Below are 12,220 nucleotides of genomic sequence, written 5' to 3'. Positions count from 1 at the left end.
TTTAACAGGTCATTTACAAACCAGCAAAAGATCTGGGATCTGAGCAGACGATGGGTGTTTGTGTTTTTTAGGGTTTTCTCTTTATTGTTATAAAGGATGGGTGTTGTGCAGCATGATTAGTGCATTTCTAAGATTAGATATGACGTCAGTCATTACATAGGGAAAAAGGTTGCATTTTGTCCTGAATGAGACCAAATAATTGGCCTGCTTTCCTGCACAGATCCCTATTGTCTGCCACAGTTGATTTTTTTTCAGTCACATGTGTGAATGAAACCCAGATTGACCTAAATATGTCTGGATTAACTGTGGGACTTGCTTCTCAAAGAGAACAAAATTACATTTTTGCCATAATTTAAGTGGACTAATATGAAATTATGCGAGTCTTACGCAATTTAAAGTCTCAGAGAAACTGTTTATATATATATATATATATATATATATATATATATATATATATATATATATATATATATATATATATATATTTTTTTTATTATTGAAAGAAATATTTCCCTTTAAATTATTGACAAATCTCAATAAAACCTATTAAATGGTCAATACAAAATAACAACCAATTTGAATACTGTACTTCTGCCTTTTAAGTTTCCTTTGTTCAATCTCACCAGAGACCTGGCACTCGCAGTTCAGTTGTTTCACTGATACTTGATCGCAGGAAGGAGCGGTATCAGTATCTAAACACTCGAGCAGTGTGGAAAGGCCTCCGGCTCCGGATTGGTCAAGCACAGGCTCTCATAGGGTTCCTATAGTCTGTCATCTCTCAGTGCTGATATGAGGACGCGCGACTCCGACTGTACCGGATCACACAGCTGACGCCAGAACGCGCAGACTGAATAATTAACGAATCATGAACCATTGAGGACTCCCAAGTTTTTAGCTTTTCTCATTTTTCAGAGGGCTTGCCTTTTTGTCTTTGTTTATGGGGTGTTTTGTTTTATTTTTCTTATTCAGTCATTCCAGGAGTTATCAGCCCTGATGGTAAGTTGAAACCAATAACTAACGTTAACTAATAAGTTTAGAGCCCGCGGAGTCTCGAATGAATCGAATTTGTGTACATATGTTTGAATTCGTGCACAGCTTGACTGCGTTTTTAATACTGAAGTGAATCGTTCAAGTGAAATTGTTTCTAATAGTTAAAAATAAATAATGGTAGGCTATATACTGTTCTGTTCTGCCGTCAAAGTATTATAGCCTCAAAACAAAAAAGCGGGAACAACCCCAATTCCAACTCTGTTATTTACAAATAACTATGGAAAACAGCTTGTCCAACTAATTCACTGAAACAATTAATATACAACCGATTTGCGTTTCAGCGCAAATTGGCAGTGTAAATGAAACTGCAGTGTATGGCAAGCCGGTTTAGCATGTATTCCTTAAAATGAACCATTAGCCTATGTATTCTGTTGGTAGTACATACTGTTTAAACTAGTGTTTTTAATTTTTGCTACCAAGTATTCCACTAGGAATTGGCATCTTTTTTTAATTTCACCACTAACTTTTAATTGGATGCTTGTTACTATTTATTTCAACAGTGACTAATATACATTAAATAAGCCTCTGCCATTCATTATTACATACCACTGCTTCATTTGTTTAGTCACTAGTTACTCGTATCTATTCCAGATTTACTAGTAGGTGCATATTCTAGTTTAGACATACCTGTTTTACACTTTAAAAAAAATTGATAAACAATTTTCAATGAGAATTTGCTAGTAAATAAACAATTACAAGGAAATGACAAGTAATACATTTATTAAATGTGAAATTTTGAAGCAGAAAAAACTGAAATACTATTTTCTTGTACAATGTACTCCAGGAATCTTTGTTTTATTTACCACTTTGAAAAATATTTGTTACAGTGTATAGACTTCTGTTTATTCCAGTTGTTACTAGTATCATTTGAACTATAAAGTACACAGAAAAACAGTCCAAAAATTAACACCCACAGTTTCCCACACCGAAGTGTTAACTTTAACTACAATTTTGTGTTGATTCATCACTCTGTTGTTATTTTATGCATTGTGTGTTTCTTGTATGTTACCAATATCAACTGGTATAGATGCTGAATACTGGTGTCTCATAAATAGGTATTATTATCTAATAAATAAACACTAGTAAACCTGGAATAGATGCTATAACTATTGTATAGTTTCTAATTACTACAAAATAAGTAATTAATTAAATATTTTAATACATAGTCATATGAGTCAGAAGTTAATAGTTAAAATCTATAAGATCTTGTATGACAATTACAGTTTGTTACCCGTAACAATTGGGATAGTGGCTACCAGAAAATAAATTAAAAATAAAATAATAATAAATAAAAAAATACTAGTCACTATTTGATCACTGATTGGTAAAATAACATCCCAAGAGATACCAGTAGTTTATATTAAAAAATGTTAAAACTATATTATATTAAACATGGGGTTTATGTGTATATATATATATATATATATATATATATATTTATATATATATATATATATATATTACACACATGCACACCCCATGTTTAATATAATATAGTTTTAACATTTTTTAATATAAACTACTGGTATCTCTTGGGACATATATATATTTTAAGGAACATTGCAGTGGTTTTGTCAAATGGATCCAGATTAACATGAAATTTACATTTTGCTTCAACTGATCTGCCATAAATGGTTTATTTGTTGATGCTGGAGAACTGGAAGCTTTTCTTTAAGGGTTAGTGTTGTGATTTTAGCATGTTTTTTGCTGTATTGGAGCATAATTTATATATCTAACTTGACCCACATTTTTCCTTTAACTTCATAACGGCAAATAAATCATTGAATGTAAGAATCGAAACAGATTTTCAACTGAGAAATGGAGCATTTTATGATCATTTTTCATTTTATGATCCTATCAATCAGCTGAGGTAAAAGGAAAGTAAAACAGCTATAAAACCTACATTCACACACAGCTGAAGTACATCTGTTTGTTCTGAGCCAGTCCTGCTGTTTCATCTGAAATGTTTGAATTGGTTTGCTATCAAACCCTGATATTTTGGATTTGGTTTAGGTAGGAATGAATTGGATTCTGAACCAGATATAGTTTGTGACTGTTCAATGATGGATGGATGGAGACTTTTCCATCATCCATCCACAAGGGTCCACTGTTGAGTCTGGTGTTGGCACAGGTTGAGGTCCACAATCCGTCTAGTATAGCTTAAACACTGTCTTATCGTAAACACAAAGCACTGAATCCAGAGGACTTCTTTGGGAAACTGATCAAAGGGTTCATTTCGGTGTTATGGAGACCCACTTCTCTGTTGTCCCATTGTCAGCCACTAAACTCTCACAGATCCATATCAATGGCTGTGAGGTTGGGCGTCAGGATCTTCTTGTTGAGTGTTTTCTCACCTGTTACAATCATTTTCACCTCCCCCACTTTCAGTTCTTGTCTACGACAGTCACCTATTCACATTCTTTTCATTTTTGTTCTTTTTTCCAGGCAGAATCTTGTTTTAAGAAATGAAGCTGTGATTCAGCATGTCATGAGATTAATTGCATTGCATTGCAAATATTAGTCCATTGAGGTTGTCTATATGCTAGTGAATTCCTAAAAGTTCACAAAATGTAAAAAAAATTCTTTCTCTTCTGAAAAAAAAAAAACCCCATTGAGGACCATTAGTATTCCCTCTAAAAAGATATTGTACCGCATATATATATAAATGCTTTTTTTTTTTTTTAAATATTATATTTACATTTTAAATTTTTGTAATGCATATTTGAAAACAGCAGTAAATTTAGCAGAGCAGCTGTTTTCTCATGTCTTTCAGAGGTGAATAACCTCATGGAGCATTTCTGCGGCAGTGTAGGAACACTTCGGGGTAAATAGCTCAGACTCTCAGTTAAGCGCTGCAGAGTGACTTCCCATAAACATTAAAACAAAGAAAAGAGCTTCTGGCTATCACTACTGGAGTGTCTGGTAAATGTAAAGTCAAAGATAAAAAAAAAAATCCACTTCACGATTCTTTTGTTCTATGTTTCTTAATCTTGCAAGGTGTTAGCTTGCCTTTTGTATTTACAAGAAAGGGCTTTGACTCTGGAAAAGCTCAATAAGTCTTCTGTTATTTGTTAATCCTGATGAAGTGTCAGAATTTCATTGTTAGGCTTTAGGAAAAGGGATAAACTAATCTTAATTACACAATGTGCTGCTGCTTTACACTGTATTTTTTATATAAAAAAAACATATTGTTGTCAATGTCAACAATAACGTGTTAAAATGATTGACCGATCTCTTTTTTGTCAGATCATATATCAATCTTATTGTCATAAATCATATGATAAAATGCATCACAATTAGCAATATTTTATAGAGCATGAAGCATTTATCAATTATCATTGTAATTACAAGTCTAAAATTCTTACTTTTTTGTCCAGTCCTTCTCTTCAGAGCCTTGTTTGCCTGTTGATGACATCATTTCATTTCTTCTTTCTCCAGGGAATGCAGTTGAATACTAAATGTAATAGAAAGAAGGGTAAGCAACACGTGGAACGAGAACTGGACCATCACGTCTAACATCATTACATGGGATCATAATGGATTTTAAACAGATTTTTTATTAGTTTTATTTATTTCATGCCCAATTTTTTTAAAGAGCTGAAGTGAAATTCTTATGTTTATAAAGTTTTTATTGCTCATTTTTAATTAGCGATTCAACAGTCTGGAACGTTTTTAAGGACGCAACATTCAGTTATTCTTCTCAGTCTTCTGGTAAGGCTTGACACTAGGCCTTGGTGAGTTGGCTGTTTCCTTGAGCTGCAGCTATGGACATTGAGGTGAGGCAACGTCCTTTCTCCCCAGCAACCTCACCATGAAGAACAATGTCTTGTTGTACATGATTCTGGAGCTGCTGATTGCCCTGCTCTCGATCCTGGGCAACGTGTTGGTCTGCTGGGCAGTGGTCCTCAACAGCAACCTCCAGAGCATCACCAACTTCTTTGTTGTTTCGCTGGCCGTGGCGGACATTGCAGTGGGTGTGCTGGCCATCCCCTTCTCAATCGTGATCAGCACTGGTTTCTGTGCCAATTTCTATGGTTGTCTGTTCATTGCCTGCTTCGTCCTGGTGCTGACCCAGAGCTCCATATTTAGTCTTCTGGCCATTGCCATTGACCGCTACATTGCCATCAAGATCCCACTAAGGTGAGTTAAGGATGTTGCTTTCAGAACGTTCATGTTTGTACATTTAACATACTTGTTGATTTTTTTTATTCGTATTGTCAGCTAGATCTGTTTATTATTACATTTTCTACCAGTTATCTACCAACCAGCATGCGTTTTGAATGGTAAAGTCCCCACCAAGACGCATATCTCAGGTCTTTATCGACCCAGGACATCATTCGTTACTTTTTCATCAGTTATTCACTTTTTAAAGTTAGACATCAACCTTATTAGTATTCCTCAATATATTCATTATCAACAATATAACAAGAAAAAAAATTATGAAAGAATGTCTGTTTTCTAGTGAATTTTTTGTAAAAATGTATAGGGTCACTAGCGACCCGAGGTATGTAATAGTGTTAGAATATTTGTTTTCTGCTCAACAATAATTGAATCTCTGATGAGTTTCACTCATAATGCGTAGGCAGGCATAAAACAAAAGAATCAGCAAAACTCAAAATGGCTCAGCGATTTACTGCAGAGCAAGTACTGAACGCAATCAAATATTAATGTCACTGTCACTTGATGGTGAATCTGGTGAAGACGCTGTCAGCGATCAAAATATTGTTTTTGAAGACGCTGAAAAAGAATATGGTTAAGATCGCGAATATGATCCAGATGCTGAATGTACTGGGGAAATGAGCTCTGACGAGCTCTGATGATGGTAGAAAACATCTGCTCAAACTGAACCCTTCCAAGTTCCAAAAGGTAACGAAATATTGAACAAAACCTCTCTAAAACCAGCCTGACCAGGCAGGGGGACCACCTAAGTCCAGCAAACCAACTTAGACTGGCCTGTTAAGATGTTTTTTTCAGCAGGGAATCCAGCCTGGACCAGTATGGAGATTCATGCTGGTTTAAGATGGTCTTTGCAGGAAATGAACACACGTGGCACTGTTCCCATTTGTCGGGCAAGCCATACCCTAAAACAAGCCAAAATGACTAATATGAAATAACCTTAGGGTTCCAGTAATAGGACACATTGTGTCTTTCCAACAAATATCAGATTCTTGGCTATTTTTGGGTGAATATGATTTAAGAACATAGCAAAGTCTGAAGTCTGAACTCTTGATTTTAAGGCTGTCCTTAAGCATAACCTCTCGTAAATCTGATTTACTTTGGAATGTTTTTGCTAATAGTTTGTACAGATTTCCTCAGCAAGTATCCACTTCTGTTTTTTGTCAGTCAGTCTTTTATCAGAAGTCATTTTTTTCCCAACCCTTTATACTTCATAATGAGCCAATTAGCACTATTCAAAATGAACAGCTAACATGCTAATGGAGATTTATGAAATGTTGGGATAATAGTGTCTCATTCTGTTTTGGAATGGTCAGTTCTGCTGTATTTAATGAGATGTGTGATAGACCGCGTGCATGTCCACGTCCTGTCAGCAGGTTTTGGATGGGGGACGGGGATGTTTTCTCTGTGTGGCTCACTGAACTTCCACATCTGGAGAATGAGACAAATAGAGGCCAAGGAACTCAGCTGTTCTCCCACACTGGCCCAAAAAAGACTCTGAAAATAGATTTCTGTTCCAAACACTGACATTTCTGAGCACATTCTTTCTTCTTAATTGCTCCAATGGGATAGTTTGCTGGAAATACTGTGAATGGATGCTAGGATCATTAGCACTGTGTTAGCTTCAAGGTTGTTCTTATTCTCTTTTTCACGTTGTGTTGGAAATGCCATAATTACGAGATTCTATTTTGAGCTATATTAATATAAATTTCTATTATATAAATGTATCTGTGTGATTTTGCTTTTGATGACAGAAAAAAGTCTTAATCTCTACATTCACAAATGTATTCTTTTGCAAAATGCAAACTAGGTAACACTGGCTATAATAAAATAAAAAATAAGAAATATGTGTAGATACTGTTTGGAATTCTTGGAAGTTTCAGACTTAAAATAATTTTTTTTTAAAATGTAATTATGAGATAAAGTTTAAAATAAGAAATAGAGTTACACTGTGAGATAAGTTGCAATTATGAGAGCTAGGCATAATTATGAGAAATAAAATCACAACTGTGAGATAAAGTCAGAATATAGAAATAGTTACATTGTGAGAAATGAAGTCACAATTGAGATAATAAAGTCATGATTGTGAGGCATGTCTCAATTATGAGAAAAAAAATTGAGAAATTGAAAACCAATCGCAATTACTAAAAATCTTGTAGTTGTGTGATATAAAGTCAGAATATAGAAAGTTACATTGCAAGATGAAGATGCAATTGTGAGATATGAAGTCAGAATTGTGAGAGATTAAAAAAATCGCTATTATGAGAACTAGTCGCAATTGTAAGATATACACTCAGAACTGAAAAGTCATAATTATGGGATATAAAGTTTGAGAAAGACTCAAAAGGTTGTTACTCTTGGGAAGCTCATAATTACATAATTTGGTCCCCCTTTATTCCATGGTTCCTTAACTACTATGTACTTATTGTGTACATACCTGTTTTTACATTGTACTTATTTTTAAAATATGCCTGCATGTAATTACATCTGTATATAATTTCTGTAATTACATTTATAATTACAATGTTGACCCATCCCTTAACCTACCCTTAAACCTACCCATACCACCAAACCTGTCCCTAACCTCACCCCTATCCCACCTCACTATCAGCAAAAGTGTTTTGCAATACAATATGAACACAATAAGTACATTGTACTTATTTTTTTTATGTAAGTACACAGTAGTTAATGCCACGTAACATAAAGTGGGACCCATAATTCCAGCATGATGTAAACAGTTTTTAAGAGGTGTCTAGGTTTACAGCCATGCTGTCATTTGCTTACTTTTGTTAGTACTTTGAACCTTTTAGATGTGCAGTCTAGACAATCTGGAACAAACATTTATGGCTTGGGAATTTGAAAAACATGATTTTCTCTCTCTTCTAGATACAACAGCCTAGTAACCGGGCAGCGTGCCAAAGGCATCATAGCGATCTGCTGGGTTCTGTCGGTTATCATCGGTCTAACGCCCATGCTAGGCTGGCACAAAGCCCGCTCAGAGAACGGCACCTGCCCGCCCGGCATGATGGAGTGTATGTTCGAGAAGGTGGTGGTCATGGACTACATGGTCTACTTCAACTTCTTCGCCTGTGTGCTGCTGCCTTTGCTCCTCATGCTGGCCATTTACCTGCGGATCTTCATGGCTGCACGCCACCAACTAAAATGCATCGAGTCCAAGGCCGTGCCATGCGAGCTCAAGTCCCGCTCCACCCTGCAGAAAGAGGTCCATGCCGCCAAGTCTCTGGCCATTATCGTTGGCCTGTTCGCTGTGTGCTGGTTGCCACTGCACATCATCAACTGTTTCACTCTGTTTTGTCCGAACTGTGAACGTCCACCTGTTCTTATCATGTACCTGGCTATAATCCTTTCGCATGCAAATTCGGTTGTGAACCCTTTCATCTACGCCTACCGCATACGTGAGTTTAGATACACCTTCCGAAAGATAGTACGCTATCACATCTTGGGCAGACGGGAGCCTCTGTCTTGTAACGGGAGCACCCGAACCTCAACCCGAACGAGCGTGGCAGACTCACTTCGGATTAAAGTCAACGGCCTGGTGCGAGACCTCTACACCGAGCAGAGCAGCACCACCAGCAGCTGCGAAAGTGCCGAACCCGGTCACGCGCACAGACCTGTTGCCACGGAAAACTCCATATTAGACAACCAGCCTATAGAACTCACTAATTCCCACAGACATCCGGCACTGAAGCATCCAGAGTCGCCGCTCACTGGGAATAATGAGCGCATTGTGTGCAGGAAGCATGCTGTATTTGACGTTACGGATGGGAAGGATCTGTCCTCACCACTTCACATTAAATCAGCCCTGTACCTACATACAGCCAACTGTATTGAACTCACGGAGGTTTCCTGATAAATAATGCTCTCTGAATGATGGATTCAAATTATTTATTTGCTGCTCCAAAAGAACGATGGGCTAAAATATGAAGAACAAAGTGTATTTTTGCTTCTTTAAGGACTTGACATTGATGTGGACCCAGTAGCAACTCAGAACTGAGCGTGTACAGTTTGACATTGTAATGATTTTAATGCAAATGTAAAAAAAATTAAAGAGCAAGACATGGCTGACTGAAATGGGCATCAATAATGAATATCAGTTCTTTTCATCAGATTTAATTTTCAAACTTTCTGAATTTAAAAGTTGTCTCCTTTTCAGTTCATGAGTTGGAATTTGAACCAGTCACAGGATGTTGAATTGTCTATTATATATATATATATGCATGGTCTATTATATATATATATATATATATATATATATATATATATATATATATATATATATATATATATATATATATATATATATAATATACATTTAATATATTAATTTTTAGTTTATGGATGATATGTTTCAAAAACTGCACTTCCATTTTAATTCATAAATACAAATGTAAATTTCAATTTGACATCCTGTTTGCTTCCTCAAATCAAATTCAGGAATTAGTTCTTAATGGTTCTTAATGGTTCACACCCTGAGACAGGGAGCACAAGCTTTTTCTTGTGACGGGCTGACAGCTGAACCCAGCATCTGCACTGCACAACCTCTGCATCTGCACTGCAACACAAACATGAACCCAAAGTTCTACATGCACAAATGTCCACAGTGATTTGTAACGGGGAACTGGAAGAACATGTTAGTGAAAGTTAGTCAGCAAGACTCTATTCCATAAGCTAGAACATGTATTTATGCAGCATTGCAACTCATGCCGTGTTGTTTGTCTATGTGTTTTGTATGCTTTGAAGAAGATTTTAAGTATTTCGCTTTGACTGTGCATGTTCCACATATAGGATACATTTATGGAGTCCAGTTATTTTTGTTTTTAAATCATTAGGAAAACAAATCACATGCTTTTTTTGTGAGAACTATTAGATATATTAAATCTAACATAAATTTCCTGATCTATACTTTCAGTTGTATCCGTTTTGGTGTCAATACAACTTTGCCGTCCCCTTCTTCTGATTCCACTGACCATTCCCAACATTACTGACTTCTCTTGTGAGTTTGCTCGCATAACATGGCCAAAATAAGTCAGTCATAGTGTAGTGTTTCAGCTTCTAGTGACATGCCTGATTTTATGTGATCCAGTACTATTGGTTTTCCTGGCTATCCATAGTATTCGTAACGGTTTCCACCAGCACCACATTTCGAATGCATCGATTTTCCTTCTGTCGGCCTTGCTTAATATCCAACTCTTGCACCCATACAATGTCATTGGAAAGATGATGGTTCTGACTTATCTGCTTTTGGTACTTTGAGTGATATCTTTGCTCATCCAGATCTTATTCATACCATCATGCTTGATTTCAGGGGTGGATCTTCCATCTTGGTCAATTTTTGATCCAAGGAAGATGAAATTCTGAACTGAATTGATTCAATTTCTTCGTCATTTCTTTTAAACTTAACTTCTCCACTACAGCTGCTGTCGTCATGATCTTTGATTTATTTATATTAAAGGGATAGTTCACCCAAAAATTATGAAAATTTTGTCATTATTTACTCACCCTCAAGTTGTTACAAACTTGTATGAGTTTCTTTCTTCTGTTGAACACCAAAGAGATATTTTAAAGAATATTGGTAGCCAGACAGTTGATGGTAGCCACTGTTTTCCAAAGTAGGAAAAAAAATACTATGGAAGTCAATGGCTACCTACCAACATTCTTTAAAATATCTTCTTTTGTGTTCAGCAGAAGAAAGAAACTCATTTGGAACAAAATGAGGGTGAGTAAATGATGACAGAATTTTCATTTTTGGGTGAATTATCTAGGTGAACTATTAAGGTGCAGCCCCATTTTTTTCACTTTCTTTCTTGATTTTCAAAATTAAATGTATCACGTCCTTTTCCCTTTCAGTCAGTAAGGTTGTATCGTTCGCATATCTCAAATTGTTGATGGTTCTTCCCCTGATCCTCACTCCAATTTTGGACTAGTCCAGGTCTAAATCGCTCACAATCACCTCAGTGTAGAGATTGAAAAGAAATGAGGACAAACTACAGCCCTGTCTCACACCCTTGCTGATCCTGAACCAATCTGTATCACCCTAGAGTGCTCGTACAGTTTCTTCCTGATTGCTGTACAGTGATCTAATAAGCTTGATCAAATGAACTGGGACACCGAGGTCATGCAGAGCCACCCAGAGCTTGTCATGTTCAACGCAGTCGAAAGTTTTGCTGTAGTCGCTATAGTACATACATTTATACCTTGACAAAGACTGCTTGTCTGCTGAAACATTGGTAATAATAAAAATACTTAAGTGAGTGTGTAGTTATACTCTGTCTTTACAAAGTTCATTCCTTTAACTTGCACCTCGAAAGATGTACTGAAGGAACACACATTTAGCCTAGCATAAAAATAGCTAGTATTAAACATCAAAAGCCTGTTCTACTTAAAATATTTTGGCCTTCTCAACTGCAACTTTTCATAATAATGTTGCTTAGACGTACCAAAGTTGGTAACAGGGTTACAAAGAATTCAGAACTCATATAAAATGAACAGAAAATTGCATTAGGATGACAATCAGTAAGTTAAGCACCTCCTTTCACTGACCATTTGAAGAAAAGAAACTAAAATGTCTTTTTCTGCCTTATTTTGTTCCTGTTTGTGGAAAATTCCATAAAAGATTTTTTTAATCTGATTTGAACATCATTCTGTTGCAACAACAATATATTGTAATGCCAATGTTCCTGAAACGTGATTTCACATCAACCCATGCGCTAATACTTGCTGCCTTGTGATAGTGTTCTTCTATAATAGATCAGGTCATACAGTATTGGGCCACAGAAACGGCAATGTGGACACATTTTCCGCTACCACACGAATAAATTACAATTACTCCATTGCATATTGAGGGCTGTTGTCAAATAACCCATTTGAGGCAGTTCCCTGCATCATATAAATACTGCAGAGATAACAGAGTTCTATATGATTACAGCCTAATCATAATTTGTCACACCAAACCAGTAATGTTATGAGGGAATAC

At 36.1% G+C, this 12,220-nt stretch overlaps 1 protein-coding gene across 1 annotated transcript; it reads left to right on the top strand.

The window, feature by feature from the left end:
* Positions 1-4,638: 4,638 nt before the first annotated feature.
* Positions 4,639-9,328, top strand: adora2aa (adenosine A2a receptor a). Its single transcript, XM_048209641.1, has 2 exons — positions 4,639-5,190; positions 8,113-9,328. The coding sequence occupies exons 1-2, from the start codon at positions 4,862-4,864 to the stop codon at positions 9,095-9,097; spliced, it is 1,314 nt and encodes a 437-aa protein (XP_048065598.1). The 5' UTR covers positions 4,639-4,861; the 3' UTR covers positions 9,098-9,328.
* The last annotated feature ends 2,892 nt before the right edge of the window (positions 9,329-12,220 follow it).

This window comes from Megalobrama amblycephala, linkage group LG12 (assembly GCF_018812025.1).
Source record: "Megalobrama amblycephala isolate DHTTF-2021 linkage group LG12, ASM1881202v1, whole genome shotgun sequence".
NCBI classification, from domain to species: domain Eukaryota; kingdom Metazoa; phylum Chordata; class Actinopteri; order Cypriniformes; family Xenocyprididae; genus Megalobrama; species Megalobrama amblycephala.
The sequence above is the reverse complement of the archived record's forward strand: the minus strand, read 5'-3'. Positions and strand labels throughout refer to the sequence as shown.